This window comes from Hermetia illucens, chromosome 3 (assembly GCF_905115235.1).
Source record: "Hermetia illucens chromosome 3, iHerIll2.2.curated.20191125, whole genome shotgun sequence".
In the NCBI taxonomy this organism is placed as follows: domain Eukaryota; kingdom Metazoa; phylum Arthropoda; class Insecta; order Diptera; family Stratiomyidae; genus Hermetia; species Hermetia illucens.
Window position 1 is genome coordinate 20,138,547 of NC_051851.1, and position 26,862 is coordinate 20,165,408.

A 26,862-nucleotide genomic window follows, 5' to 3' on the forward strand; every position below is an offset into this window, starting at 1 on the left:
TGCCTACCCATGAGTAGAGCCTGCTGCTTCTCGCTCTCAGCACGAATCATGTTTTCTTTGTGTTGCTGACAAATATTCTCCAAATGATTTTCAAGTGCCTCAATACGTTCCTGGAGTTTTTCAATTTCTTCGTCCTTATTAGTTTGCAATGCTTGCAATGCTTGTTGCATTCGTTTTTCTAAGCCGGCTCGTAAGTTTTCTTTCTCGTCGTTAAGCTTGCGTACATTGTCCTCATTGGCTCCCTGGATCTGTGCCATTTTCTGCTGGAACTCTTCCTCCTGTGCTCGAGCAGCGTTAACCAATTGGGTTTTCATCTCTTGTGATCGCCGATTTAATGCATCCAGTTCTTTGTTGAGGCGATTGACCTGATTTTTAAGGCCTTCTTCCTTTACACGTAAGTCTTGGAAGTCACGTTCTAGCTGAGCCCTCCTTTCTTCAGTACCTTCAAGTGTTGTGTTTGTATCGAAAAGAACTCCTTCGAGACTCTCTTTTTCACTCCGTAAGGAAGCAATGATTTCCTGGAAAAGGGAAGTATTTTGAGTGAAAGATAGCGTATGTAATTTTTTTTGGATATGTAGGATCCTAAGTCCACATCCACACGATGTTGGACCGGACCAAATGGAGAGCAACTTACTCCCACGTTTTTTGGTCCACGGACCCTTCGTTTGGAGCATAGCACCCAAGCGTTCAAAAAGCAAGGACTAACGGTTTCGTCCAGGGCAGAGGCAACTCTTCAGACGCTGTCTCACCCCTGCCCTGGGAGTAGCCTGACCGAAAGTGGCATACGTGTCTAGAGAGCTGACCAACTTACCTGCAATCTTTGGATTTCCTTCAAATGGCCTTCAATTATAACCTGACGCTCCTCATTGTCCTTAACTAGGTCTTCCATGCTTCGGTTCAAACGATTGTTTGTTTCGTTAGCTTGCTCCAATTTCTGCCGGGTTCTCAACAGTTCTTCATTGAGTGCTTCTTTCTTTCTACTCACAGCAGTTAACTGGTTGTGTATATCGGCTCTATCGCGAGTAACATGGGCCAGCTCCTGTTCAATCTTTTCTTTTTCACATTCTATGCATTTTTGTTTCTCAGTGAGGCTTACACGTTCTGATTCAAGCTCCAGCCTAACTTGCTCGGCAGATATCAGCTCCTTTTTCAAAGAGGCAATATCAGCCGCTTGGTCATTTGTTTGGACTCGAAGTTTATTGCGCTCGTTTTCGCATTCCATGAGGCCTTCCTTTAAGGCTTTTAACTCGTCAGAGGTGGTATCACAAGTAGAGCTAACACGCTCTATTCGATTTTGCAGGTTTGACTTTTCCATCAGAACTTTTTCTAAATCGAACTGGAGATCGGTCTTCTGTTTTTCTAGTATGGATATTAAATTATCGGATTCCATCCGTTGTTGTTCAAGTAAATCCCGCGAAAGATACAATTTATTTAGCTCCTCCCTCAAAGTGATAGTTTCTTCCCTTAGTCGGCTTCCCCTTTCTTCTTCGGCTCTGAAATATATTTAACAAAAAACACAATAACATTAAACTGACACGTGATACTTCTGTGGTAAGCTAATCACTCGAAGATTGCGGTTTTTCGATTTTAATGAACCTTAGTCGGTTATCTTAATGCACATAAGAATTGAATTTAAACTCATTCGCATGAAACAAATTAGGTAATATTGGGCATTGCAGAGGTTATCGTTGTCTCATTTGACATTATTTTTTAATAAAGATATCATTGAAAAAATGAATTTTGTATTTAATTTAATTTAATGACTCGACTTATATATTTCTAATAATTACGCTTCTATTTGTCGATTGCAAGTTAACATTTTAAACCTTTCAAATCTTTGAGATATCGATGGCGCAAAAAGCAATGCCTTCGTCGCTTACATTCTGGATTGGTGCACTAATTTTACGATTTTTTTCAGAGTGAATATGGTTGTTTTGATGTACAAAGAAACGGAAAACTGATAACCTTCTACAGGTCTAAAAAATAGAGCAACTTCGCCTTTCTGGGCGGAGACCTTTTTGAAGTTTTGGGTAAAACACAAGCGGTTCGTCAACCTTCCTTTTTTAATGGAAGATGGAAAGCTTCAAAGTCTACCATTGGCTTCTTCCAGTCGGTTCTGAGGGACGCTTACGTGTTTTCTTTCCACTCTCCCGCGGGAGTTCCATATGGAATTAAGTCCGGGGCAGGATCAGAATTTTTCTTGTTTCCGTGTTCATAACTCTCTCCTTTGCTCTTCGACTGACTTCTTTTTGCCTAAGTTGTTAGGGTTCGTTTCACAAGTATACGGTCTCATTCGGTTCAACTTATTTTAGGTTCAGTTTTGGTCGCTGCCGACAAGTGTGAAACAATGTCAGGCGATGCCGGCTTTACGGTTTCTTACCAGGACAGAGGCAAATCGTCAGACGTTGCCTCACCTCTGCCCTGGGAGGTTCACGGACCCCTCGTTTAGGGCTTAGCACCAGACGTTGCCGCCTGACGATTTGCCTCTGCCCTGGTAAGAAACCGTAAAACCGTCATCGCCTCACATTTTTTTAAAGTTTGAGTGTTAAGCCCTAAAAGAGGGGTTCGTGGACAAAAAAAAGGGAGTAAGTTGCTCCCCATTTGGTCCGGTCCGGCGTTAAGTTGATCTGGACTTAGGACCCCACACTTCGCAAAAAAAATAATAAGTGTGAAACGATGTTTCGGTTTCAATTCGATATCTATTTGGCATCTAATTGGTACCGTATAGAATCGAATGATCCGCGGATACCAATAGGTTGAAATTTATATCCATGTTTTTTTTATAGTTAACCTTCCGCTGGTAACATGATTTTTCTAACTGGGGTAGGTAACATGGGGTGATACCTCACCCCAAGGAGTAATTAAGTAAATAAAACTTGCTTTTTTTTGTTTATGCGCTTATTTACAGTTAAATCATTAAATTATGAAAACATGATTAATACGTGTTGTTTCGGTAAAACTCTTGATTGCTGAAGCAGTTTGTGCACACCTCTTTGCAATGATCACTGCACGCAGGTTTCCCGCATTTTGTGCAGGCCGTTTTGACTTTTCTATGTTTATTTCTGAGAACAATGTTATGTGGATTGTTATTGTAATTTCGCAGGGTAGTTCTGCGTTTCTGCTTCTTCTAGTCGTCGTTTTTTCCCGAGATACTACGTAATATTTTCAGTGAGTTTACATGGCAAGTTCTTGCTGAGACGTCGTTCAACATTAGGTTTGAAGAGCTTCTGAGCTAAACTTTTCAAAAAATTCTTCCTTGTAATTTTTTCCCCAGGATTCGCAAGCTTCTTCTTTTTCTTCAGCCTTTGTCCCGTTCACAAGCGGGGTCGTCTCATCGTAAACGATTTCGCCATTTCGCGCTATTAAATGCCTGATCTGGATACAATCTCGAGGCTTTTAAATCCCCATCCAACGTATCAAGCCACCGTTTTTTCGGCCGTTTACCATCGACTTCGATGTTCAGACCAATCTTTGCAAGTGAATTCTCGTTTCCACGAATTGCGTGACCATACCATCGAAGACGCCTCTCTCGCAACTTTTCCACGATCGGTGCAACCCCATAACGATCGCGGATATCCTCATTTCGGATGTGATCTAAACGTGTGACGCCACTAGTCCAACATAGCATCTTCGTCTCCATTACCGCAAGACGTCGTTCATTGTCTTTTATGGTCGGCCAACACTCAGAACCATAGAGAGCGACTGGATGGACGACATTGCGGTAAATTTTAGATTTGAGACGTTCGTTGATACGTCGATCACAAAGAACACCAGTTGTGGAACGCCATTTCATCCAGGTTGCGTTAATGCATGAAGCAATTTCATAACGCAGTTCTCCATTGGCTGATAGCGTTGCCCCGAGGTATTTAAATCGCTCAGTTCTGGGCAGATCCCTGCCGCTGACAGTGATTGTGCCTGTTTCATGGGGATCGGTCGTCGAAAATTCAGTTTTGTTTAGATTCAATCTGAGACCGTGTTGCTTGAGGCGATCATTCCATTTTTGGAGAAGTTGCTGGAGATCATTTCTCCAATCAGATGCTAGGAAAACATCATCTGCATAAAGCAGTTTGTAAGGCGCTGGACGTTGTATGTTCCATGTGACGGTGTCCATAATAAGAACAAAGAGGAGTGGTGAGAGGGCGCTTCCTTGATGAACATCAACGGAGACACGGAGCGGTTTTGATACACAAGCTATACTTCGAACTTCACTTTTCGGATCGTGGTAGAGCAATTGAACCCAGCGCACGAGTTCTTCTGACACTAAGTGTTGTCGTAAAGCGCACCAGATGAGTTCGTGAGGCACACGATCAAATGCTTTCTCTAGATCCAGAAATGCAATGTAAAGAGGGCGATCCTTGTCACGGTGTTTCTCCATGAGTAACCGCGCAGCGTGTATTGTCTCAGTAGTTCCGTAATTTTTGACAAATCCGGCTTGATTCACGGTTATTTCAACGATTTCGCGAATACGGTTGTCAAGAATGTGTTCAAAAATCTTCATGGTATGGGAAAGTAACCGGATCGGACGGTAATTTGAACATTCTGCTGGACTACCTTCCTTTTTCCATATTGGAACAGTGGTACTTTCTTGCCAGTCAGATGGTGTTCTTCCTTCCTGAATAACCCGATTAAAGAATTCACTGAGCCACAGTGTTGGGTCCCAGCTCTTCGCTTTGCAGAGCTCAGATGCGATGTCGTCAGGTCCTGTGGCTAGTTTTGCGAATACTCGCCTCTCATATTCCTGTTTGTCCAAGATTTCCAACGCGTTACCTTTATCCGCTTTTAAATAATATGCGTCCTTTTGTTTCAGTTGTTTGACCAGCTTCATTTCCTTGGAAGAGCGACTGGGCCACCGATTTTAAAACTTTGGCCACTTCTCTCCTAATGTAGTATTTTGTCTCTGCTTCGAAATATTTTATCTTACCCTCAATATCCATTATTGTAGTTTCAATTGGCAGTGCAGGTCTAACCTTATTGAGCAGTTTTAATTCGTCTATTGTAAATCGGGCAGTCGATTTATTAATGACGTAGTTGGGTATCGTTTCAATGGAGTATTTGGTTGCCCTATTCGGTTGCGGTTGGGATCTTAATAGGTCCACTAGTTTTTTCGTCATTGATACTCCTTTTTTTGACTTTCGCACATTCCTGGGCTCTGGCCAATGGGACCAGTATCAGTTTTCCTGGTTTCTCGGATTGGCTGGCTAATTCTAGGTGTGCTTCAGTTATGGAACCGTCCGCACCGTCGGCATCTTTTAACAACCAGCATAAATGCTGGTCCTAAATAATAATAAACGAAGATGCATCTGCACATCTTCTTTCCTCCGTATGACCCTCATAAATATTTCGGTCTTTCCATATCTCGTCATACCCGACTCAGGTCAAATGTTTTCTTTCACAACATGTCCTGTTGTTAAATAATAAACGAAGATGCATTTGCGCATCTTCGCTGCTCAGAATGACCCTAATAAAAGGATTGGATTTTACGTAGTTAAGAAGGATTTTACGTGGATAAGAACCATATGTGAATTTGAGATCGTCCTTTGTAATATTGAATCTTGAGAAATGAACCCCCAGTCGAATGAAACATGATATCCACTTGTACAGTGAGCGCAATATCTATATACGCAGTCACATTTTTTCTCTTTTTCTTAGAAAATGCATAGAATGCGAAGATTGTGTGAAACAATTGAAGGGAATATAAGTTCCTTGGCTTCCTGAGAATTCGTTATGACAGCGACATTTAGCTCAGCTGAAAAATGTTGTATGATATTTCGTTTCTGGTCGAAAGCAATCATTTGCAAGTGCGCAATTTCTATAAAAGTTTTTTTTTGTAATTGAAAGGTGTGGCGTGAAATTTTGTAGTGTTCTACGTAAAACAGTGCTCAATTTTAACTTTTTTAGCTTAGATTATAACGATGCCTCGTGGAAAAGTGTCAACCGAAGAAGAAAAAGGCCAACCTGCCAGAATGGAAGATTCCGGCTGCATAATGAGAACGATGTTAAGGGAAACTGGTAGATCCGACGGAGTTTTACAGAATTTCTTTAGATTAAAGGGAAAATACGGTACAACAAAGCATCCGCGTGGAAATAAAAAAATCGGGAAAAGAGAAATCGCCCTGATTAAGGCGGAAGCTACTAGAAATAAACTTTGGTTCGTTCCAGATCATGTCGAAATTACTTCTTCCTATTAAAAAGAAACGAGTGCAACAGATTTTCCATACTGATAACAGTATTAAATATAAAAAGCTTGCTAAAGCACCTCATTTAACACCGACATATAATAAGGGTCGTCTCAAATTTGTTAGATCGTGGATGAAATGGGAAGAAGCATGGAAGGCAGTAATTTTTTCGGATGAGAAGAAATTCAACCTTTACGGCTCAGCTGAATTTAGCGCATTTTTGCATGATCTAAAAGAAATGAAGCTCCTCGAATGAGTCGCAACTTTGGAGGCAGCAGTGTTATGTTTTGGGGGGCATTTTCTTTTCCCGGTAATCTTCGACAGGGAATCGTATCAACCAAAATGAACTCAGTAATTTATACTGAGCTTCTGGATGCTATTTTGATGCCGCATTTAGATGAGAATAATAACATTGACTGGAATTTCTAACATGACAACGCCGCATTAGACGCATACATGAAATCATTTTTAAATGACAAACAAATAAAAATTTTGCAGTCGTCACATCGAAGTCCTGATCTTAACCCCATAGAGAATATATGGGGGATACTTGCAAGGAAAGTCTATGCGAATGAACGCCAATTTGGCTCCGTACTTGAGTTAAAGAAAAAAATTTTAGAATGCTGGGACCAAATCGTAGAAAATACTTTAAAAATTTAATAGCTTCAACGCCAAGTTGAATTTTCGAAGCCATAAGGTCCAATGGGGGCAAAACAAAATATTAGTAACTAATCACTATGCGTTTATTTATTTCAGTAGGCTTAAAACTGCAAGTGCGTATATAGAAATTGCGCAATAAAAATGTATTTTTTGTTAATTTAAAAACAAGTCGGGAAACCGGAAGCTAGACGCTTCAGGTATAAAAGGTTTTGTGTTTCCCTATGTGAGGAGCATAACGTAGTTCTCCATTGGCTTATAGCATTGAGCCGAGATATTTAAATCGCTCAGTTCTGGGCAGGTTACCACCATTGCCAGAACTCAGCGATTTAAATATCTGGAGGGGCAGATTACTGCCATTGAAAGAACTGAGCGATTTAAATATCTCGAGTCAATGCTACCAGCCAATGGAGAACTGCGTAATGAAATGTTTCAAGCATTAACGCCACCTGGATGAAGTGGCATTCCGCAACTGGTGTTCTTTGTGATCGACGTATCAGCGCACGTCCCAAATCGAAAATTTACTGCAATGTCGTCCGTCTGTCGCTCTCTATAGTTTGAGTGTTGACTATAAAGGACAATGAACGGCGTCTTGCGGTAATGGGGACGAAGATGTTGCATTGCACTGGTGGAGTGACACGTTTTGATCACGTCTGAAATGAGAATATCCGCGATCGATATGGGTTAGCACCGATCGTGGAAAAACTGCAAGAGAGGCGTTTTCGATGGTGTTGGTCACGTAATTCACGCTAACGAGAATTCAACAACCAGTATTGGTCAGAACATCGAAAGCAATGGTAAGCAACCAAAAAGCCGGTCAAAACAATGGTGGCTTGATGCGCTGGATGGGGACTTAAAGGTCTCGAGATTACATCCTGATGAGGCATTTGATAAAATAAAATGACGAAACCGATCACGACGAGCCGACCCCGTTTGTGAACTGAAGGCTGAAGAAAAAGAAAAAGATTGGCTGAAGAAAAAGAAAAAGATTGCCCTCTATTCCCTAGAAAGCGATTTAAATAAATCATTTGTGTTGATAATGGTCAACCTCATACGCTTCACACTCTGAGTTTAATATTATTAGCAAATGCCAACAATTTAAACAACATCAAATATAAAAAAGGGCTAGGGAGAATTAGATTCTTCTTGAATGGAATTTTAATATTTCACTCGAATTTCAATTATTCTCGTTAATTATGACGTCAGCATCTTATTTGTATGGCTTAGAATGCTGTTAATTAGCACGAAATTGATAAGTTTGAACTTCTATAACTTTGACACTAATAGTTGGATTTTCACGGAACTTGGCAAGTGTATGTATGACTGTCCTCTATGCCGGTGCAAAATTTGGTACACCTAGGATGAGCTTAAGGGGAGTTTTTTAGTCAATTTCTAAAAGTTGATAATATACTATTACCAAGTTTATTTGAGCAGACATCGGAATGGGACATATTTTGAGGCCTAGATTTCATCTAGACGCACCACCCTGATTTTTCTCGGACTTTTAGGTTGGGTAGTTTCCGAAAATGAGTCCTGTCTCACTTCAAGTGCGTACATTTTGACTCCTTACTCACGCACTTTGCAATTTATGCCGAAACTAATGTCAGTTTCGGAAAGTACAAACCGAGACCTTTCATTTGATACCCTACACAGCTATATCCGGTGAAAAAAAATTTTGAATCCCCCCTTTAAACTCCACCTAAATTTATGCCACTCGCTGTATGCGTGGGATTTCATAGTTCCCATCTGTCCACCAAATTTCGTTCGAATCGGTTTAGCCGTTTTGGAGAAAAATGCGTGTGACAGACAGACAGACATTGAATCGATTTTAATAAGGTTTTGTTTTACACAAAACCTTAAAAATGAAGATGTATTTTGCTAATTTTTTTTTGCTAGTCTAAACTTAAATAAAGATACATTTACTACCATATAAACTTTATAGTTCTCAAGGCTTCTATATAGTCACACCGAGCAATATATGGGGTGCGTATATAGAAATTGCGCGCACTGTATATTCAAAACACCGGCATTTTTAACAAAACCTAGATTAGAGCGTTTGAGTAAAGTTACATAACTAAAGTAATTCAAAACACTGTTGATGGATTTACTTTACTAAAATTTATGTTTCGCAAATATGCATATTTCGGGGACTACATGTGGCCTTCTTCAGTGCTTGGGTTCGAACGGGGTATAAAAAAAAACATCATCACCATTTGTTCAACAAAAACAGCGTTAATAGCAATCGTTGCTGCTACGTAAGGTTGTTACAAAAATTCTGCGGAACGAAAATCTTTATACCAAAAATGCAGTTCTTCGTAATAAGTATTCCAGGTTAATTGAGATTACTGAGCAATCGGATAAATAATCTGCTTTATTTTATTGAAAGTACCAATCTTCCATAAAATTCGTTCTCGAAAATTCGCCATTTGCAATTTTACCGCCTGAATTTGAAAGACAACTGTCAATCAAATGTCACTTTTCTACAGCAAAGTCTCTGGTTAAATTCAAATTTAGTTACTGGAGAACGTTTTTTATTTGCGTTATCCGTTGATTGTATGGTTTTCAGTTTTGCGAAGACAATAATCGGCTTTACGGGTTGCAATTTTGTATGCTTTCGCCTCGGTTGTTACGATTTAATGTATAGTTGCAAAAAGAACGTTCGAAGTAGATTATGCGGTATCATATTATTCATTGAAGTGAATGAAGTACTCTAACACACTTCAAGGCCCTGATCCAATATGGATTGTTGCTCCAACGATTATTATTATTATATTTCCCATTGGCAATGGGGGCGGTCTTGCTATTCTACGCTGTTTTTCTCATTTAGATAGATAGATTAGATACGATTTTATTTAATGGTTTGGTAAAAAAAATTCTTTGCTACGTTCATTTTTTGTTATTTTCCGCAAAAAAGAAGCTCTCCCTCCGTGACAGTGCTTTTAACACTGCCGTGACCAGGATTCGAACCTGGGTTACTACGGCCACAACGTAGGGTCCTAACCACTAGACGATCACGGCTAACGGGAGATGTGAGTTCGTCTTCGTTTGTGTTGTATTCTACCGAAGCCCACACAAAAGCAATATTTCTCCAGATGAGAAATAATGTGAGAGAGACACTTGAAATTCGTTCTGCATTCGTACTTACTCGGTGGTGCTCGTTTTACTATCTATATTGTTGCTATTTTTGGCAAGTGGAGAGGAATTTCTCGATTCTATTTATAAACTTAACTTTTGGTATCGGGGAAAAAGTGATATATTGGGTTCCATTGATTTTGTATTATTTTAACTTCATATTGTATGGAAGAAAAGAAGTGAAATTCAGATATTATTTGAACTTTCTTTAAATTCATTTAATTATAATTTTAATTAAATGATAAAATAACTGGTTTGCTGTCTCATATATACGTATAAGAAACGTTTTAACATGACCGTGTGGCCTAATGGATAAGGCGTCGGACTTCGGATCCGAAGATTGCAGGTTCGAGTCCTGTCACGGTCGCAGAAAATAACTTTTTGAATTTTCTAAATCGGACAAATCACTATTTGCTAGGTTTAAGACGCCAGTTTTTTTTCTTAAAGGGAAAACGCAATTTTTCGCAATAAACATCCAACGTTAATAGACGTTTTTGGTTTTAAACATAAATATATATTTCGGAAGCGACTGACCCCTTTCTTCAGTACAAAGCAATTGCGATTATAAAATTCTCTTGTTCTTATCCACTAATTCTGGGAAGCGTCAAAGATCCTTTGACAGCGGAGGAAAATAGCCGAATCTACCGAATAACATGCAGCGATTGTAATAAGATATATATAGAACAGACTAAACGCCTGATAACGACTAGATTTAATGAACACATCAAGAAAGCGGTAAGTAGTGTCCGGAAACAAAAGTCGTGGATAAGATCATCAGTTGCAGCGCACAGCGTGAGGCCGAAGAAGGTCATACCATTCAATCTAGAACTCTTGGGTCATGTAAACCGAATGACAACCTTGGACTCTTGGGAAAGTTTAGAAATTTTGAGAGAAGACGCGAGGCGACTCTTAAACACAGATTCAGGGCCCCTCGAAATGAATAAGACTCACAGCGGTAATTAGTAGGTAATTAGTTTAAAATTTTTAAAAGTAATTAATTAATTAGTGAATAAGTATGGAAAAGCCTTATAATGGCAATTGGTTTTAGTAGCTTTGTACTGAAGAAGGGGGTAAGTCATACATTTACGTCTAAAACCAAAAATTGTAGTTTGGAGAAAGCTACCCCCGTCTATTAATTTTAGACTGGACTACAAGTAGCAGACGAACATCTAATGCCTTAGATACATCCAACGACAAAAATGTGACTACTGAGGTTCTTGGAATATATCAAATTTTACAAATTTTTTAAGGAAAAAATTTCATCATATGTGACTGGCTCGAAAAAAAGGACCCTCATGCCTAAAATATCAATTTTCAGGTTTCGACACTTTTCATACCTACAGGGTTTCGTCTTTCACATACCGTATCATCGTAAGATTAAAAAAAAATTGGTGACTTGAACGATTGAAAATAAACAACGCAAATCTAAAAAAGTCGTAATAAATTGTAAAAAAAACGAGCTTGCATTACAATTGGAGGTTGAACATAGAACTGAGTGTTAAGAAGGTCTGTATAGCCTTCTATGCCTGCAAGAGAACCTTTGCAAAGAAATGGGGTCTCCGGCCGAGGATGGTTCTCTGGATGTACACCGCTGTAGTGCGTCCAATCCTAACGTATGGCTCTATTGTATGATGGCAGGCTTTGAAGAAAAAATACAATAGAACTAATAGGATCCAAAGAATCGCGTGTGCGGAGCTCTGCAGTCCTGCCCGGCAGATGCTCTCCGGATGCTGGGCAGCGAAGTCCTACGGCCACAGCAACATCCTAGATGAAATACCTCGAGAAATCTGGGCATCCCCCACGGACTATGTCACACGCAAGCTGAACTTCACGAGAAACTTTGCTGTGGACCTTCCAACCAGGACAAAGTGGAAGACCGGCGGCATGTTGCAAGACTATGACACAGTATTCTTTACGGACGGATCAAAGATGGCCTATGGAGTTGGCGCGGGGGTTTTCTCGAATACACACGGTGTATCCAAGTCGTATGGTCTCCCAGGTTTCGCCAGTGTATTCCAGGCGGAACTACTGGCGATATTGGAAGTCTGTCGATGGCTGGAGCGTGATTCGAGCCCCAAACGTAACATAGCCATTCTAACTGACAGCCAAGCGGCCATCAAGGCATTGTACTCAACGGCGACATCTTCCGGGCTGGTGGGGCAATGCAGAGACGCGCTTAACCGTCTGGGCGGCACGCTCAAGATCACTCTACTCTGGGTTCCCGGGCATAGGAACATAGAGGGGAATGAGCGGGCTGAAGGATTGGCCAGGCAAGGCTATGCTCTTAGCAGTCCTTCGGCGAATACGGTCGGTGTTCCGCTGGCGGCTGTAGGGGCCCGAGTCTACTCGCAGTACCTAGCAGCCGGGGGGCTTAGATGGCGAAGGCCTACAAGCTTTGCCAAGTCAAGGAGAATTTGACCCGCTTATAAGATAGCCCGATCACGAGAGCTACTGCGCCAGACGCGTGCAAATGCATTCAAGATTACGGCGGTCTGTACAGGGCACTGGCCCATAGGGGACCATGCCGCTAGGCTCGGCATACCCTACAACCTGCATTGCCGAAACTGCGGAGAAGGAAGGGAAACCCTCATGCACTTTCTATGCGATTGCCCAGCTCTGGCTAGAGTCAGGCTGCGGACACTGGGTAAACCATTCTTTGGGGACCTAAGAGAGATTTCTAGCTGCAGGGTCGGAGAGCTGCTTTCCTTCGCGAATGCTACGGGCTGGCTTTGAAGATCCGAGCCGGCTGGACTCTGCCTCCCGCTCCCATAACAACAGTCACGGCCTTAGGAGTTTGTGGCATCAAAACGGCGCACCAAAGCGCTAATTGGGCTCTTCGGAGCGACCACTGATACCTACCTACCTACCCCTACATTACAAAACCTATAGAAATAAGCAATTATTAGGTTCTTCGGCTGCCTCTCGATGTACGTTTGGCTGTTTGTTGAGGAAACACAGTCTTCGGTTACTTGAGGAATACATCTCTTTTTTCCGGATTGGAACAGAGTGGTCTGATTTCTTCAAATAAATACCACAACTGTTGCAGGGATAATCCTTCTAGGCGAACTTCTTGTGGAAGAAGTGCAGATTCTGGTACTGTTTGTAAAATATTGTACAGCCGCTTAGATTCTTTGCAGTGAACGCAGAGTCCCAGAGTAAGTGGTTTAAAATATTGACCCAAAAATTTGTCCCAGAGGAACCATTTCATAAAACTTGCCACTCGGTGATGCCTTAATGACGCATGTGATGAGATCTTGGAAGGTGTCTACAGTCGTCTTTGCAGACTTTTGCTTGGTCAAGCAAAAAATTCGTCCCAAAGCGAATTTTGTGTGTCCCACTAAAAGAAAATTTAAGAAAATCTTCTCATTGTGTTTCATGTGAAGACGCCATGCTAGATACTGAATGACTGCATTGTTCTTGTTCTGTCCTACAGTATTGTCACAAAACAAAGCTATTTTGTTGACTGGAGGCACCTTCGCTTAAAAGTCATGGTATGTCTTGTAAAAGTCTTACTCAACTTTAAACGCGTTTTTCTCGAGAAGTACTTTTTAGGCATGAGATCTCTGTTTTCCGAGCCGGTGACATATATTAAAGTTTGATAGCAAAACCACCAGTTACAGGTTATTTGAAAAATGAAAATAAATAAATTTTCTTATTATAATGTCAAAAAAAACTCTAGAAACGATGAAAAATGGCATTTCTACTTATGCCATGATTTCAGATTAAATCCTCAGTTTTCAACTTTTTTGGTCAAAATATGAACTGAAACGTTTTTATTTTATTTAAAAAAATACGGAATGCCTAAAATAAATGAAAATTTAAGTTTGATTTATAATAAAATAAGAGTTAAAATGACGTAGCGTCTCCTTTGACCCTTATGGGAGTCTTCTTATCTTCCTTCATTATACCACACTTCAAAAAATTGTTTCTCCCGGATTTTTTAAAGTTACAGGCTCTTTTTCTCGATTTTTTTTTTTTTGCTAATAATGTGCGATAAACTCTCAATTGGATCTATTCCCGGGCCAAGAAAGACGTTTACCCCTAAATTTTCCATGTAATTTTGAACTCAAATGACAGGACATAAAAATATTTCAATAAGAAGAACTAAAATTGAAAGTTTTGTGGAAAGTTCTTACAACCCTGGCTCGATTGCAAGGGGCAGAATTGCCCTGAAATGTGACATCATCATAGTCCTCCAGAACCTCCTCTGCTGTAGGCACCAGGACTGCGTCAATGATGTCAATGCGTTTGCTGGCTTTAATGGATGACCTGAAGAAAATGATAAAACCTTTTATCGGTTAGGCCTCATTTTTTGCGTGAGCATTGATTGAATGCTGACCACATTGCCTCTTATAGGCTATTGTTATCCTGTAGTGTACCGTTATGGTCTTAAATGAAGTACTCTAACACACTTCAAGGCGTTGATCCAATTGAATTGTTGCGCCAACGATAATTATTATTATTGGATTTCTGGCAGACTCCCGTCACTTTAGACCCATTTCGTTCGAAGTCCTTTGCAGCATACGAACGCGAAATGATTTCGGTAAGGATGTTACCAACAACTCCATATGGACTTGTTAGCACGATGAAGGAAACAAGTGGTTCCCGAAATATCGGTATTTGCAAAAATAAAAATATCAACACTAGCAAATAAGAAAAAACAAGTTTATTATTATTTCAAATCCATATTGAGTTTTCTTGCTGTTTTAAAAGCATTCGCCGTACATAACCACCTTCAATGATGTGCTTCCCATTGGACTAGTGTTTTCTTTGCTTGAGATCATTTTCATTTCTCATGGCTGCCAGTTTCTTCACTTTTTATCATAATTCCATTTAACCACTCCCACAATACGAAATATTTCTTTTTTATAAGTATCATTTTTAAAAGTGCCAATAATTCGGACTTTTTCTTAAAAGACATCCTTTTGAATGAACTTACCATTTTCGATGTTGTCACAAATTGCACGTGCTGATAAGCTGTGTGTTCTTAGCGGGTGAATAAAAAACTTGGCTAGTTATATTTATTCCTATTACATATACCGATATTTCGAGAAACACTTGCCCTTTTCCATAGCGCTGAACGTTTCATTACATCTATTCATAACTTTCACAAAGCTAAAGGAATAACAGAAGCTAAAATAATTACCGAACAACAAATTGTTACATGTACCCTCAAAGAACACGTGTACGAATTTGACAGCTGTCCGATATTAGTTTGTGGGATAGAGCATTTTGAGTGAAGCAACTTTTATTAGTTTGGAGAAAATGGATAAAAAGAAATTTCGTGTAATAATAAAGCATTACTTTTTGGCGGAAAAAATACTGTTGAAGCCAAGGCTTAGCTTGATAAACTTTGCATCAGGAGAATCAACCAATCAACCGACGAAAACATCAAAAAAGTCCACAAAATAATTTTGGATGACCGCAAAGTGAAGTTGATCATGTTGGACATATCGTATATGAATGTTTGGATATGCGAGCTCACAATGGATCGAAAAGTTGATTCTGAGTAGTGTTTGAAGCTTTTCCTCCATAAAAACCCGAATTTAAGCGTCGTGTGTTTAACAATGGACGAAACATGCCTTCATTATGTTATTTCACATCAGAATTAAAACGATCGTCACCTAAGTGGAGTGCACGTGGTGAACCATCTCAAAGCGTGTAAAGACGCAACAGTGGGCTGGCGAGGCTATGGCATCAGTATTTTGGGATGCGCATAGTTTAATATTCATCGATTATCTTGAGAAGGAAAAAACCTTCAACAGTGACTATTATAGGACCCATACACTATTAAACAAATTGCGCAACGCAGGCTGATGCGCAATAATTTGCTAATGTATGGGCAAGTTTGATGCGTTGCGCAAATGTTTAAGGAATTTCAAACATGATTGAAATCTTTTGCGGAACGGAGACGTTCGCGCAACGTGATGTGTTGTGTATGGGCATATTGTGCTTCGATGCCCAATATTTTTCAGTCGACGGCTGAAATATAATTTTCGTAAAAGTAGAATTTTCATCCTCATCCTCGAAGGGGGTGAAAGGTTTATGGAGGAGGAAGGGGAGCTCGATACACTTCGCTCGCTTTTACAATGATATGGCCATTTAAAGTGGGGTTCCATTTACATCAGCATGACCAAGTAGAATTTTCAAGGTTATTCCGCGAGGAGGGCAGAATGGGGAGAAAGGTTCTCTTTTTCTAACTCCGTTAAAGGCGAGCGGCGGTCACCATCCCTTTAAACGATAAGGTTTAATTTTGAGCCCTATTCCCGCAGTGATAAAGAATGTCCTCTCTTTCAAATTCCCTCCGTATAATGGAGGGTATTTTGATATCATCATGGTAAAGTTGGGTTTGCCAACCATCCCCGGAGAATAAAAGAGGATATATAGAAGAAAAAAAATGTCCCTCCTTTCCACTTCTGTTAAAGTTACGGCTAGTTTTGAATGATAAATAAGCCGTTAGAGTAATTACCGTCTCAATGTAGAAGAGAGGCTACAGAGGAGGCTACTCCTTTGCCCTCCTACCCCTTCCGATAACAATACAACGTTGCACATCGCCGCGTTGCGCAATTTGTTTGACAGTGTATGGGACCTATTACATTACATTTTGGAATGAAAGATGAAATCGTGAAAAACGGCCCCATATGAGGAAAAAGAAAGTGCTGTTTCATCAAGACAATACACCGTGTCACAAATCAATGAAAACGATGGCAAAATTGCATGGGTTGGGCTTCGAATTGCTTTCCAGATCCAGATCTGACGCCCAAGGACTTTTCCCTGTTATTAGACCTCAAGAGAATGCTCGCTGGAAAGAAATTTAGCGCCGATGAAGAAGTGATTGCCGAAACTGGGGCCTATTTTGAGGCTAAAGAAAAAAAAAGGTTTCGAGAAATTGTATGACCACTGTAATTGTATCACCCTCGAAGGCAACTATTATATATTGAATAATATAATTAAATTCTATAAAAATAAATTTTGTTCTATGTTAGGTTACGAACTTTTCAGCCCATCTAGTGGGCTGAAAAGTTCGTAGTCACCAATGAAATGATGCAAATGACCTTAGAGGGTCTAAGGTCATTTCATTTAGAGGGTCTAAGGTCATTTCATTTATTTAAACTCACCTCAAATTCATTTCGGTAATGTCCTTGTCCTTAAGAATCCTTTGCATTTCCAGTTCTAATGCTTTTTTATCTTCTTCCAGGGTATCAATATATTTTTGCAGTTTGCCATTGTTTGTTTGTAGTTTTTCATAATCAGCACTGAGATTGTCAACCTGAATTGAAATAACAATTTATTAACAATTCAGACTTGTCAAAAGATACAAGTCCAACTTACCACACTATTCAGTTCTGCACGACTTCTCTCCACATTCTGTTTATCATTTCGAATCGAGTCCAAACTTTTCTGCAGACTTTCGCGCTCCTTGAACAGCTCACTGAGCTGACAATTTGTAGCTTCCAACTTATCTGTAAGCTGTGTGACCTTATTGGTTAGCAGCTCCTTAGCCTGTTCGGCTTGCTCCAGTTGCTTTTTCGTCGCCTGAAGGACATCGTTGTTTGATTGTATTTTCACTTGGAAGTCATGCAGGCATAGTTGATACTTATGCAAAGCCGCCTGTACAGCTGATATGGTCCCTTCAGCAAACGCTTGTGAAGTTCGAGCCGAACTTCGTCGAGGTGATCTCGGTGGCAGTGAATGGGAAGCTGGAATACTTCCACCTTGGGACAAATGCATATGATGAATGGATGGTGGCGCAATGTGCTCTTCTCCATCGGGACTAGTTTCGGCATCTTGTACGACAGCATGAGCGATATCACGGAGGGCAGTATTCAAACGCTCAATCTCATCGTTTAATCGATTCGCTAAGGCGGCTTGGCTCTCTGCGGCAGCACAACGTTCTTCAAGTGCCTTCACTTGTTGGAGTAGATCCTGGAGCCGAGCGTCCTTTTGGTTGATTTCGTGACGAGCTTTGTCGTAGTCTGATTTCAGGGATTGAATTGTATTCTTCAGGTCCACGGACTCTCGCTCGGTTTGCTGTAGTTGAGCTTCTCCTGCTCGGCTGGACTGTTTGAAGTTGAACAGGACATTGCTGCAAGCTCCGGAAATTTCACGGTTGGCACCTGTTACATCAACTCGCATTTGACTCAGCTCAGATTTCATGGCAGTTTGCATATCCTTGAATGAGCGTTTCATGGCAACGACTTCTCGCCACATTTTCAGAAGACGGTGGTGCTCATTGTTGTAGTAGTCATTGAATGCCTGTTGTGGAGAATTGATTTAAATTTGGAATATAATGGAGGAAGATGTTAAAATGTTTGGGGCCTAGAATAGATTCCTGAGGCGCAATGCTTATTTTCCAGATGATTGAGGATACGGTCTTGCAGATACAGGATTCCATGCTCCGTGGATCTGAGGTTTTCGAAACCGAATTGGAATGATAGGGAAGTAGTGCCTATTAAGGTGACTTAGTAGGATACGTTTGAAGATTTTCCCAATATTGGAAAGAAGTGAGATAGGCCTCATATCTTTGAGATCGCTCGAGCACCCCTTCTTAGGGATAGTTATGAGGAGGGCTAATTTCTAAGATTCCGGGAAGTGGCCGTTGTTCAGGCTGTTGTTGAAGAGGATGGCGAGACGTTCACTGATGGTAGGCGCACACTTCCGTAGGACAAAGTTAGAGATGCCGTCGGCGCCCGAAGATTTTTTCAAGGGGGTAGAGAAGGAGGCGAACGGACCTGTTCTGACTATATCAGCCGCAGCAAAGGTAAGACCCTTCCAAGCTCAATCTTTTACCGCTGACAGTAGTGGCGACCACCGAGTTTCAGATAGCATCCGCTGGCGATTTGGCTCTGAATAAGTGGCCGAAATAGTATACGCAAGCGGATATTTTTTTCTCAGGGGAGTGACACTGGAGGTTACTTATTTTTATCGGGATGTGGTTGACGTTAATAGAACATTTTTTTTCCAGCCAATCGATTAACTATTGTGGGCCAGGTTTGAGGGATTTGAAGAGTTTCTCGTAAGATGCATTCAGTTCGGACCGAATAGCTCCATTGATTTTGCTGAACAGGTCTTTGATGATCTCGGAGAGGAGACGATAGTTAGCGTTGCATCTGTTCCGTAACCGGTGACATAATCGTTTTCTGCACTGCAGTAGTCTGTTTCTATCGCGGACTAAGAGGAGGATTGAGGGGGAAGGGCACCCGTATTTGTAGTAACCAGGTTCTTTAACTGGAGCGTGTTTGTCAATTGTAGTTTCAAAGGCAGAGTTGACTTTCCGGATGTTTGTATCTATCTCAACATTACAGTGGATGCGCTATTTTGTCCAGTGGAGGGCCCAGCGCACTGGCTAAGTTGCGCTGGAAATTGTCCCAGTTCGTCAAATTGAAGGATCTGCGTTTATGGGGATGGTGGAGTGAAGGGAGAATTTGCTGTAGATGTAGAGAGATGCTGAGGACATAATGGTCGGAGTGGGCTGCCAAAGAGGAGCAGCTAGTGACCCATGCTAAGAGATTGGATGAGGTTATAAAGCCATTTAGGAAAGAAAACCCACGAGGAAAAGATGGCACTCTCGCGTTAATGATGTCGGCACTAACGAATGGCCCTGATTGAAACCAATCGAAGAGCACTTTGCCGTTTTCGTTGTTAATTGAGTCGCCTTAAGATATGTGCCTTGAGTTGAGGTCACCGCCGAGGATGAAGGCATCGAAACAGGGCGCAATTTCTCAGAGTTTGGCCAGAATGGGAGTGAGGTGATGACCTGCGCCGCCCGGGGAGTAGAGAGAGTGGATTAGGACTTGGAGGACGCCACCACCCCTAACAGGAAGTTTGACTACTGCTAACAGCCAGTTTGATGCCAGTGCAGCCTATGAGATGCTATTAGCCTTAAGTCCCGCTTTGACTAGTATGGCTGTGCCTCTGCCCACGTTGTTGCGGAAAGTACTGTAACCAGGAGCAGGTAGTTTTACGTTGGGGGCTTCCCCCAGTCTGGTTTCGTTTAGGAGAGCGAGGTTAGGATCGAAATCCTCGAGGAGCTTGTGGAGAGCGAAACGTTTGTCGTTAGAAATAAGCGAATTAGTGCTGAGTGTGAGCACCTTCATTTTGGTTGTCTATCAATTTGAAGAGGAATTGTAAGTACGCTTCCGGTTTGTCTTCAGGGGGGAGACGGAGATAGTTGTGATAGAAGTCAGAGATTGTGTTCCACAGAGAGGAGAATGACATATTGAATAGGGACCTGGCTTCCATGAAGAAGACCCTGGGAATAGAATGTGGGGGCGATAAAGGACTAAGAGTTTCGGGTCTTGCTCGACCCCTGGCCACTGCGGTGAAAGACGGAGTCAGTGAGAGAGTTGGGGTCCAGTTGGCATGAGGCAGAGTGCTAGGCTGAGGGATACGAACAGACGAAGGTCTGTCAAGGTTGGGGAAGAATAAAGCAGATCGGGAGTGCGGGATGCTTTAGGCTCTTTCCTTGCGCTGGATTGATTCCAGCCTACGGGGGCACTTAGAGGAATTGGCACATTTGAGGAGCGCCGACGACTCATTTTGGGTGTTGTCTTCTATTCTACATTCGAACGGGGGCAGTCCCTGGAGGCGTGTGAACCCCTCCTTTTGGATATTGGGACAAATTAGCTGAACTTTGAGCCTGTCGGCTGGTAGGTTGGTAATTTCAAATTTGGCATTTTTGTCTATGTTCTTGATGACAAGGCCTAGTGCCCCTGCATGCGTCGCTTCGGGGCGATGCTCATTATCAGAGAGAAGATAAAAGCGGTTTTTGTTCGCCGGGACCTCGTTGTCCAAGATGCCGTTTGTTTTCGTTTGAAGACAGACGTACCTGAAGCAAGTTTGAATTCGTCTTGGAATTTGCTTCACTGATCCGACCGTCGGGCTGATCCCCAGGAGAGAAGCTCTGATAATTATGGCAGGGCAGTCGTCACTAATCATTTCTTCGGCCGTAACGGGTTTGTCGGCTGAATGGAGGAGTTGTGTGGTGATGTTGGAATTGCCCAGTCCATGGGCGGGGATAGTGTAAACTGGTATCGACTTCACTTTGTTTTCGAGAAGTCACGTGTATTTAAACTGTAACTGGCACTGTTTTACCGTTAAACAAAACACGGCTAAACAACTGAATGACGATCTTCGTGAACTTGACAACAGCACAAAAGCCTGATCCGAACACAGGCGAGAGCAATCGGCAGAACGAACCATTCGCTTAGGCGGACACAAGCGAACTCCTCATAATGTCATTCATTTAGCTCCTAGTCAGTGATTGCAACTCCTCACTGTATGCCTTCAGGTACCTCAGGATCAGCGATTGTTTCTTGACCCATAAACGCAATGAAATCATATCGGGGGGAGGGAATATAATATTTACAGGGAAGTGAGTTTCAAAGTTTTTCAAGGCAGTATAATGTCCGGGCGCATTGCTCAAAACTAATCCATCTTTACACTTTAATCTGTTTTACTCACAACACTTCTTACAGCTGAGATGGAATGTTTCAGGTACCAATCATTAAATACGTTCTTTGCCACTCAAGGCAAATCTGAATTTAGATGGTTCCTTGATTTTCGGAGTACTCGTCCAAAAGGGGTTTAAATTTGCTCCCCTTTCATCATCCCTACGAAAAAAGGCTACCCAATCCTTAGCCGCTTTGAAGGCCCTGCCTGCCTGCGCCCGTTTTGACAAATGAAAGTGCGCGAATGTAATTTTTTTTTTTTCAAAACAGCCTTGTTTCATTCACATTGAAAACTAGGTTAGGGAGATAGTTTCGACTGTCCACCAAATCTTAAATGTGGAAATATATTCACCAGCGGCTTTCAGGTAAACGTTGGTTGCGACTTGCTTTGAATTGAATGGTGTTTGGATTTTTTAACTTTCGTTTTAACGCCGTCAAACAGGGACCTAATTTTGTCTTTAATAAGAGCCTGGCTTAAAGGTATACACCGCTGGTTCATGTCGTCAACCCAAAATGTCCCCAAGACCGCCAAGATTTAATCGGTAATTTATATGCTAGTTGCAGTAAAAATTCAAATGTTCTTATTCATGAGTGTAACACTGAAATACCAAATGACAGGAAGCCATCGACAATTCTAGATAATATTTGTTGTTAGTTGTTAAAATCTTTAGACACGGCACCGCATAAATAGCATCGAATTTTTGTTTGTACTGCGTATGACTGAAATTACCATCGAAACCCACTTTGAAATTAGGGTTAGAGAATCCGATGGATCTAAACTTCTACTAACATCTTTTTGAGCTGACAGTAGCCGACAGGAAGTAGGGTCTAAAATTGATCGTAATGGTATCTCAGCTTCACTTTTTTTTTAATGAAATGTTTTCTGGGTAACATTTTAATTTTTCTTTTTGGACAAATTTGTAAGGCGGGAATAATTGCTGCGCATAACTTCGGATTACGTTATATTATTTTTTGGTTAATTCAGTTTCAATTATCATAGACAGGACATCAGTTTTAGCTTAGTTTAGTTTAGTTAACTGGGGAGAGCGGCAGCTCCGAGCACTCAGGCCATTGTTAGGCCCATCGTACTATCCCCGTAAGTTGCCTATTCAATGGCTTCCCGCCTACGGTGTTCGCAGGCTTTAGCGAATCTTAGAACATTTTCCAGAGGCAGAGAGTGTGCAGATTCTTCATTGAATAAAACCTTGCCAAGGTGTCTGAGGATGCCGGGCAGTTGCATAAAAAGTGCAGGGCCGTCTCCTCCTCCTCCTCACATTGGCTGCACACAGCCGAAACCACTACCCCAATCTTTTCCATACGGTAGTTTAAGGGGCAGTGTCCCGTCAAAAGCCCTACTAGGGTTTTCATGTCCCACTTCTTAAGGAACAACAAAAATGTCCATTGTGGATCCAGACCTTCGGCGAGCCAGTCTGTCAGCCTCCTCATTACTGGCGATGTTAGAGTGCCACGGCACCCTCATCAGGAATGTTTTGTTCAGTCGGCCAAGTTTCAGCAGCACCTGATGACAACTCCAGACCAACTGGCTTGATATGTTGTTGCCATTTAGTGCTGATAATGCCGCCCGACTGTCGGAACAGATTCGAATGGTGCGACCGCCGCCTTTCCACGCCCCAATGGTATCGAGCCTATATGCGTCGTTGGCCGCTTTCCGTTTCACCTTTAAGTGAATGGGGGGTAAATTTAGGATAGCTTCAAGTGCCGCAGTCGGCGTAGTACTCATTGCTCCAGTAATACTTAGGCAACCAAGGCTCTGAATCTTGCGGTAGCAGCTTCCTGCTGTTAGTAAAGTTCAGTCTTGGCCACCAGACGATGCATGCATACATCGAAATGGGTTTTATCATGGATGTATACATCCAGTATATCCATTTAGGTGAAAGTCCCCAGGTCTTACCTATCGCATTCCTACAGCACCAAAGCAATCTGCAGGATTTCTGATATTGTTCCTGGATATGATGCTTCCACGTTAACTTGGAGTCGAAATGTACTCCTAAGTACATGACTGTTTGTGCCAGCTGGATTTCCGCCCCTGCTAAGGTGGGTAGCGTATAGCTGCCCCACCTGACGTTCCTCGTGAACATAACTAGTCCAGTCTTCCTAGCGTTCACCGTGAGTCCATTGCGGAGGCATCAGCTGTGGATTACATGCAGAGTTGCATTCAAGCGGTCACATACTGTGTCCGCAAGCTTGCCGGTAATTATTACGGCTAGGTCGTCCGCAAATGCTTGCGCGAAGACTTTTTAGTCCTCCGGGAGCCACAGCAGGGTATCCATCACCAAGAGCCATAACAGTGGAGAGAGAACCCCTCCCTGTGGGCAGCCCCTGAGACATCCTGCTTCAATAGACTTCTGGCCAACCGGTATGTGGATTTTTCTCCACTCTAGCATGTGAAGAATCCAACTGATTAGCAGCGGTTCGATTCCATGCTGTCTTGCCGCATCACAAATTGCCGCGAATGAGGCATAATTGAAGGCACCTTCGATGTCCATGAATGCGCCTAAAGCGTATTCTTTATCGGACATCGCCTTTTCAATTTTTGCCCTAAGTTCATGGAGTGCTGTCTTCGTGGATTTGCCTTTCTGCTAGGCGTGTTGCCTATGGTGAAGTGGCCACTCAGAAATGTGTGTATCCCCTATGAACCGATCTACCAGTCTTTCTAGTCCTTTTAGCAGAAAGGACGTTAGGCTGATCGGTCGAAAGCTTTTTGCGTCTGTGTAGGTGAGTTTTCCTGGTTTGGGAATGAACAACACCTTCACATCCCGCCATTTAATTGGAATATAAGCGTGTGCTAGGCATGCACGATATATATTCCGAATGACCCAGGGCATTCATTCCTTCTATTACATTAGTTACTAGCAAATATGTTGACTTCTGGGCATATTTATCTTTTATATGTTTTTGAGCAAACCCTAGTATTTCCCTTAGTTTCTTCACCACATCTGCTTCAAATTTTCTACCGCTCGCCCCCAATTGCATTTGCATATAATAAGCTAAAACATCCGGGTGATTTCCAACACGCAAAGGCGCTGTTTTCCTCCTCAGTATTTGCTTGGAAATCTAATAGTGGCCGACCGCAACCACCTTGAATTATAAATACGTAGGACCCTTCTAGCCATCTCTTTTCTATTTGAAAAAAATCGGTCCTTATATCTATTGCAACTTATGTACTTTAATTTTGACTGCATTTTAAATAATTTTTAAAGTTATTTGGCGTGGATTCAGGCAATTAACCTGCGATGGTACTTTTTGACAAATGAACTTCCAAGCATCTTCGACCTTTTTTTCAAATGATGTTTGTTTAGTTTGGAAAAATATTTCGCACATTTTCTTTCTTGTGATGGAAATTTGAGTGCAAGAATCGTCTAGAATAGAGCGGAAAAGCTGCACAAACTTTTGGCACTAAAGTTATTTTTTTAATTTTTCATTTTGTGTAAGGGGATTTCACTTTTTCCTTCACATTCCATTTATTTGGACTTTCTATTGTAACATTACATTGGCGGATTTGAAATCCCCTTGCGCGAAATTTCACATTCAAAAATAAAAGTGATTGGTCAGATTTGAATGCAAATTTCTCCCTAATTTCGCCATTAAAATTTGTTTTTTTTTGCATTTTAATGTATTACATACCATTACTAGAACTCGCCCTAGTAATTTGAAGCAGAACTTGCGAAAGATAAGAAACTGACGTATATTCGCTTTTGCCACTTCGAATATCTGTAATAATTAAGTCTAATACCAACGGGAAATGACAAGGACTAAGAATGCTAAAAGTAAACTGCCACTTTAAATTTTTATGGCAATCGCGAATGACATTTTCTTTCGTTAGTCAATTCCATCGGGCTCATGTCATTCCCATTTCAGAACACAAATTTGCCGCAGGGCGCCTTGCCAGACTCACAACTCGCTAATTAGAATATATTTTTGATTTCGTTTACAGTAAATGCACCGTGTTCAAATCTCCTTTCATAAAATCACTTATTCGTGATTGTTGTCAAACTACTTTTTTTTCTTTCTAATAAATTTTTCGATATTATAACGATTTATTTCCACATATCAGTGTGACTATTATTTTCATGAACATTAAGAAATAATTAAATACTTGGAAAATATTTATGTAGAATATGTCTCGTAGTCATGTCGTGTTTTTAGTGAGATTTAACGCTAGAGTTGAAGTGAGACGGCAGGTTCAAAACGGGAAGTGACGATTGGGTGTATTCTCGCGCTTCGGTGCTGGAAAGCTGTCAGCCCAACACCATTGTTACGACTATTATGGCAGAATTGGAAACATCTGATCCCGTTGACCTCAACCAAAAATATTATTCAAATAAGACAATGCAAGGTATGGCACTACCATGGCTTCGCGCCGTGGTAATATTCTGATTGGATATCTTACTCATTATAATTATGGATTTCCTGGACACCATCGTATCTTCAGGGAAAATTTGATACGGCCCTTGCTTGCACCCACACCTCCCTTTTTAGAGGCTGACAGTGCATTCAATAGGGTGGACATCCTACTGATGAGCATGACTGGAACTGGAATTTCGACAATACAGCGCCGAATAAAAACGTGAGATTTCGTAATATATAATACGTTCATACGTGTCCGTACACAAAATCTTCAAGTTTATGCAATTAGTGTACGTATCTTCCTATATTTTATGTTATGAAATTCAGACAATTACATGCCATTAAGAGTGTACATACCTCCGGCTTAAATTCAATTTTTATGAGTGGAAGCCACGGGACTAATGCAAGTCACATTAATAATTAGCAATTGCAACGCGAATAATGCTTTCCGCAGTTCCCAAAACGAATTAATTGAAATTAATTACATTCAAAAGTAACAACCAACAAGTCGGGAAACGGGAAGATGGACGCTTCAGGTACGAAAGGCTTTGTGTATTTCTTAGTACGTAGCACGTAATATATCCATATATTATGTGAGAGTATCCACTTTCGGGTGATATTGACATTCATAGTCTTCAATTTTCAAAGAAGAAACAAATTTGAGGTATTATAACTTTGTTAGTAATAGTGCGATTTCCACCAAACTTGGTAAGATCATGTTCTATGTTATAGCCTACATCACTACAAAATTTCATGGTACTAGGATGAACTTAAGGGGGGTTTCTAACCAATTACAAAAAATTGTAGTAATATACTATTATTAACTTTATTTAAACAGATATCGGCATGGAAGGTATTTCGGAGCCCAGGCACCATATAGTGGCAGCCTCCAGATTTTTTTCAGATTTTTCGGTTTGGTAGTTTCTGAGAATGTCTCCCTTAAAGATGTGATCACTTTCAACCCCCCGCGCTCCCCACCCTTCCAACGAATGTCAAAACTAAGATCGGCGTTAAAAAGTAAATCGAGACCTTTAATTTGATACCCCACATGACTATATTTGATGAAAAAAAATTTTACA

At 41.3% G+C, this 26,862-nt stretch overlaps 1 protein-coding gene and 2 non-coding genes across 3 annotated transcripts in view; 1 reads left to right on the forward strand and 2 right to left on the reverse strand.

Moving 5' to 3' along the window:
• Positions 1-26,862, reverse strand: part of LOC119650982 (rootletin) — a 70,531-nt gene that overhangs the window by 18,032 nt on the left and 25,637 nt on the right. Inside the window, exons 5-8 of the mRNA XM_038054245.1 lie at positions 17,298-18,221; positions 17,084-17,235; positions 812-1,493; positions 8-518 (exon numbers count right to left, since the gene is read on the reverse strand). Coding sequence (XP_037910173.1) covers positions 8-518; positions 812-1,493; positions 17,084-17,235; positions 17,298-18,221 — 2,269 coding nt within the window. The remainder of the gene's footprint in view (positions 1-7; positions 519-811; positions 1,494-17,083; positions 17,236-17,297; positions 18,222-26,862) is intronic.
• On the reverse strand, positions 9,780-9,851 carry Trnah-gug. The gene has a single exon. It is a non-coding gene; the product is annotated as a tRNA-His (tRNA).
• Trnar-ucg lies at positions 10,260-10,332 on the forward strand. Its single transcript has one exon. It is a non-coding gene; the product is annotated as a tRNA-Arg (tRNA).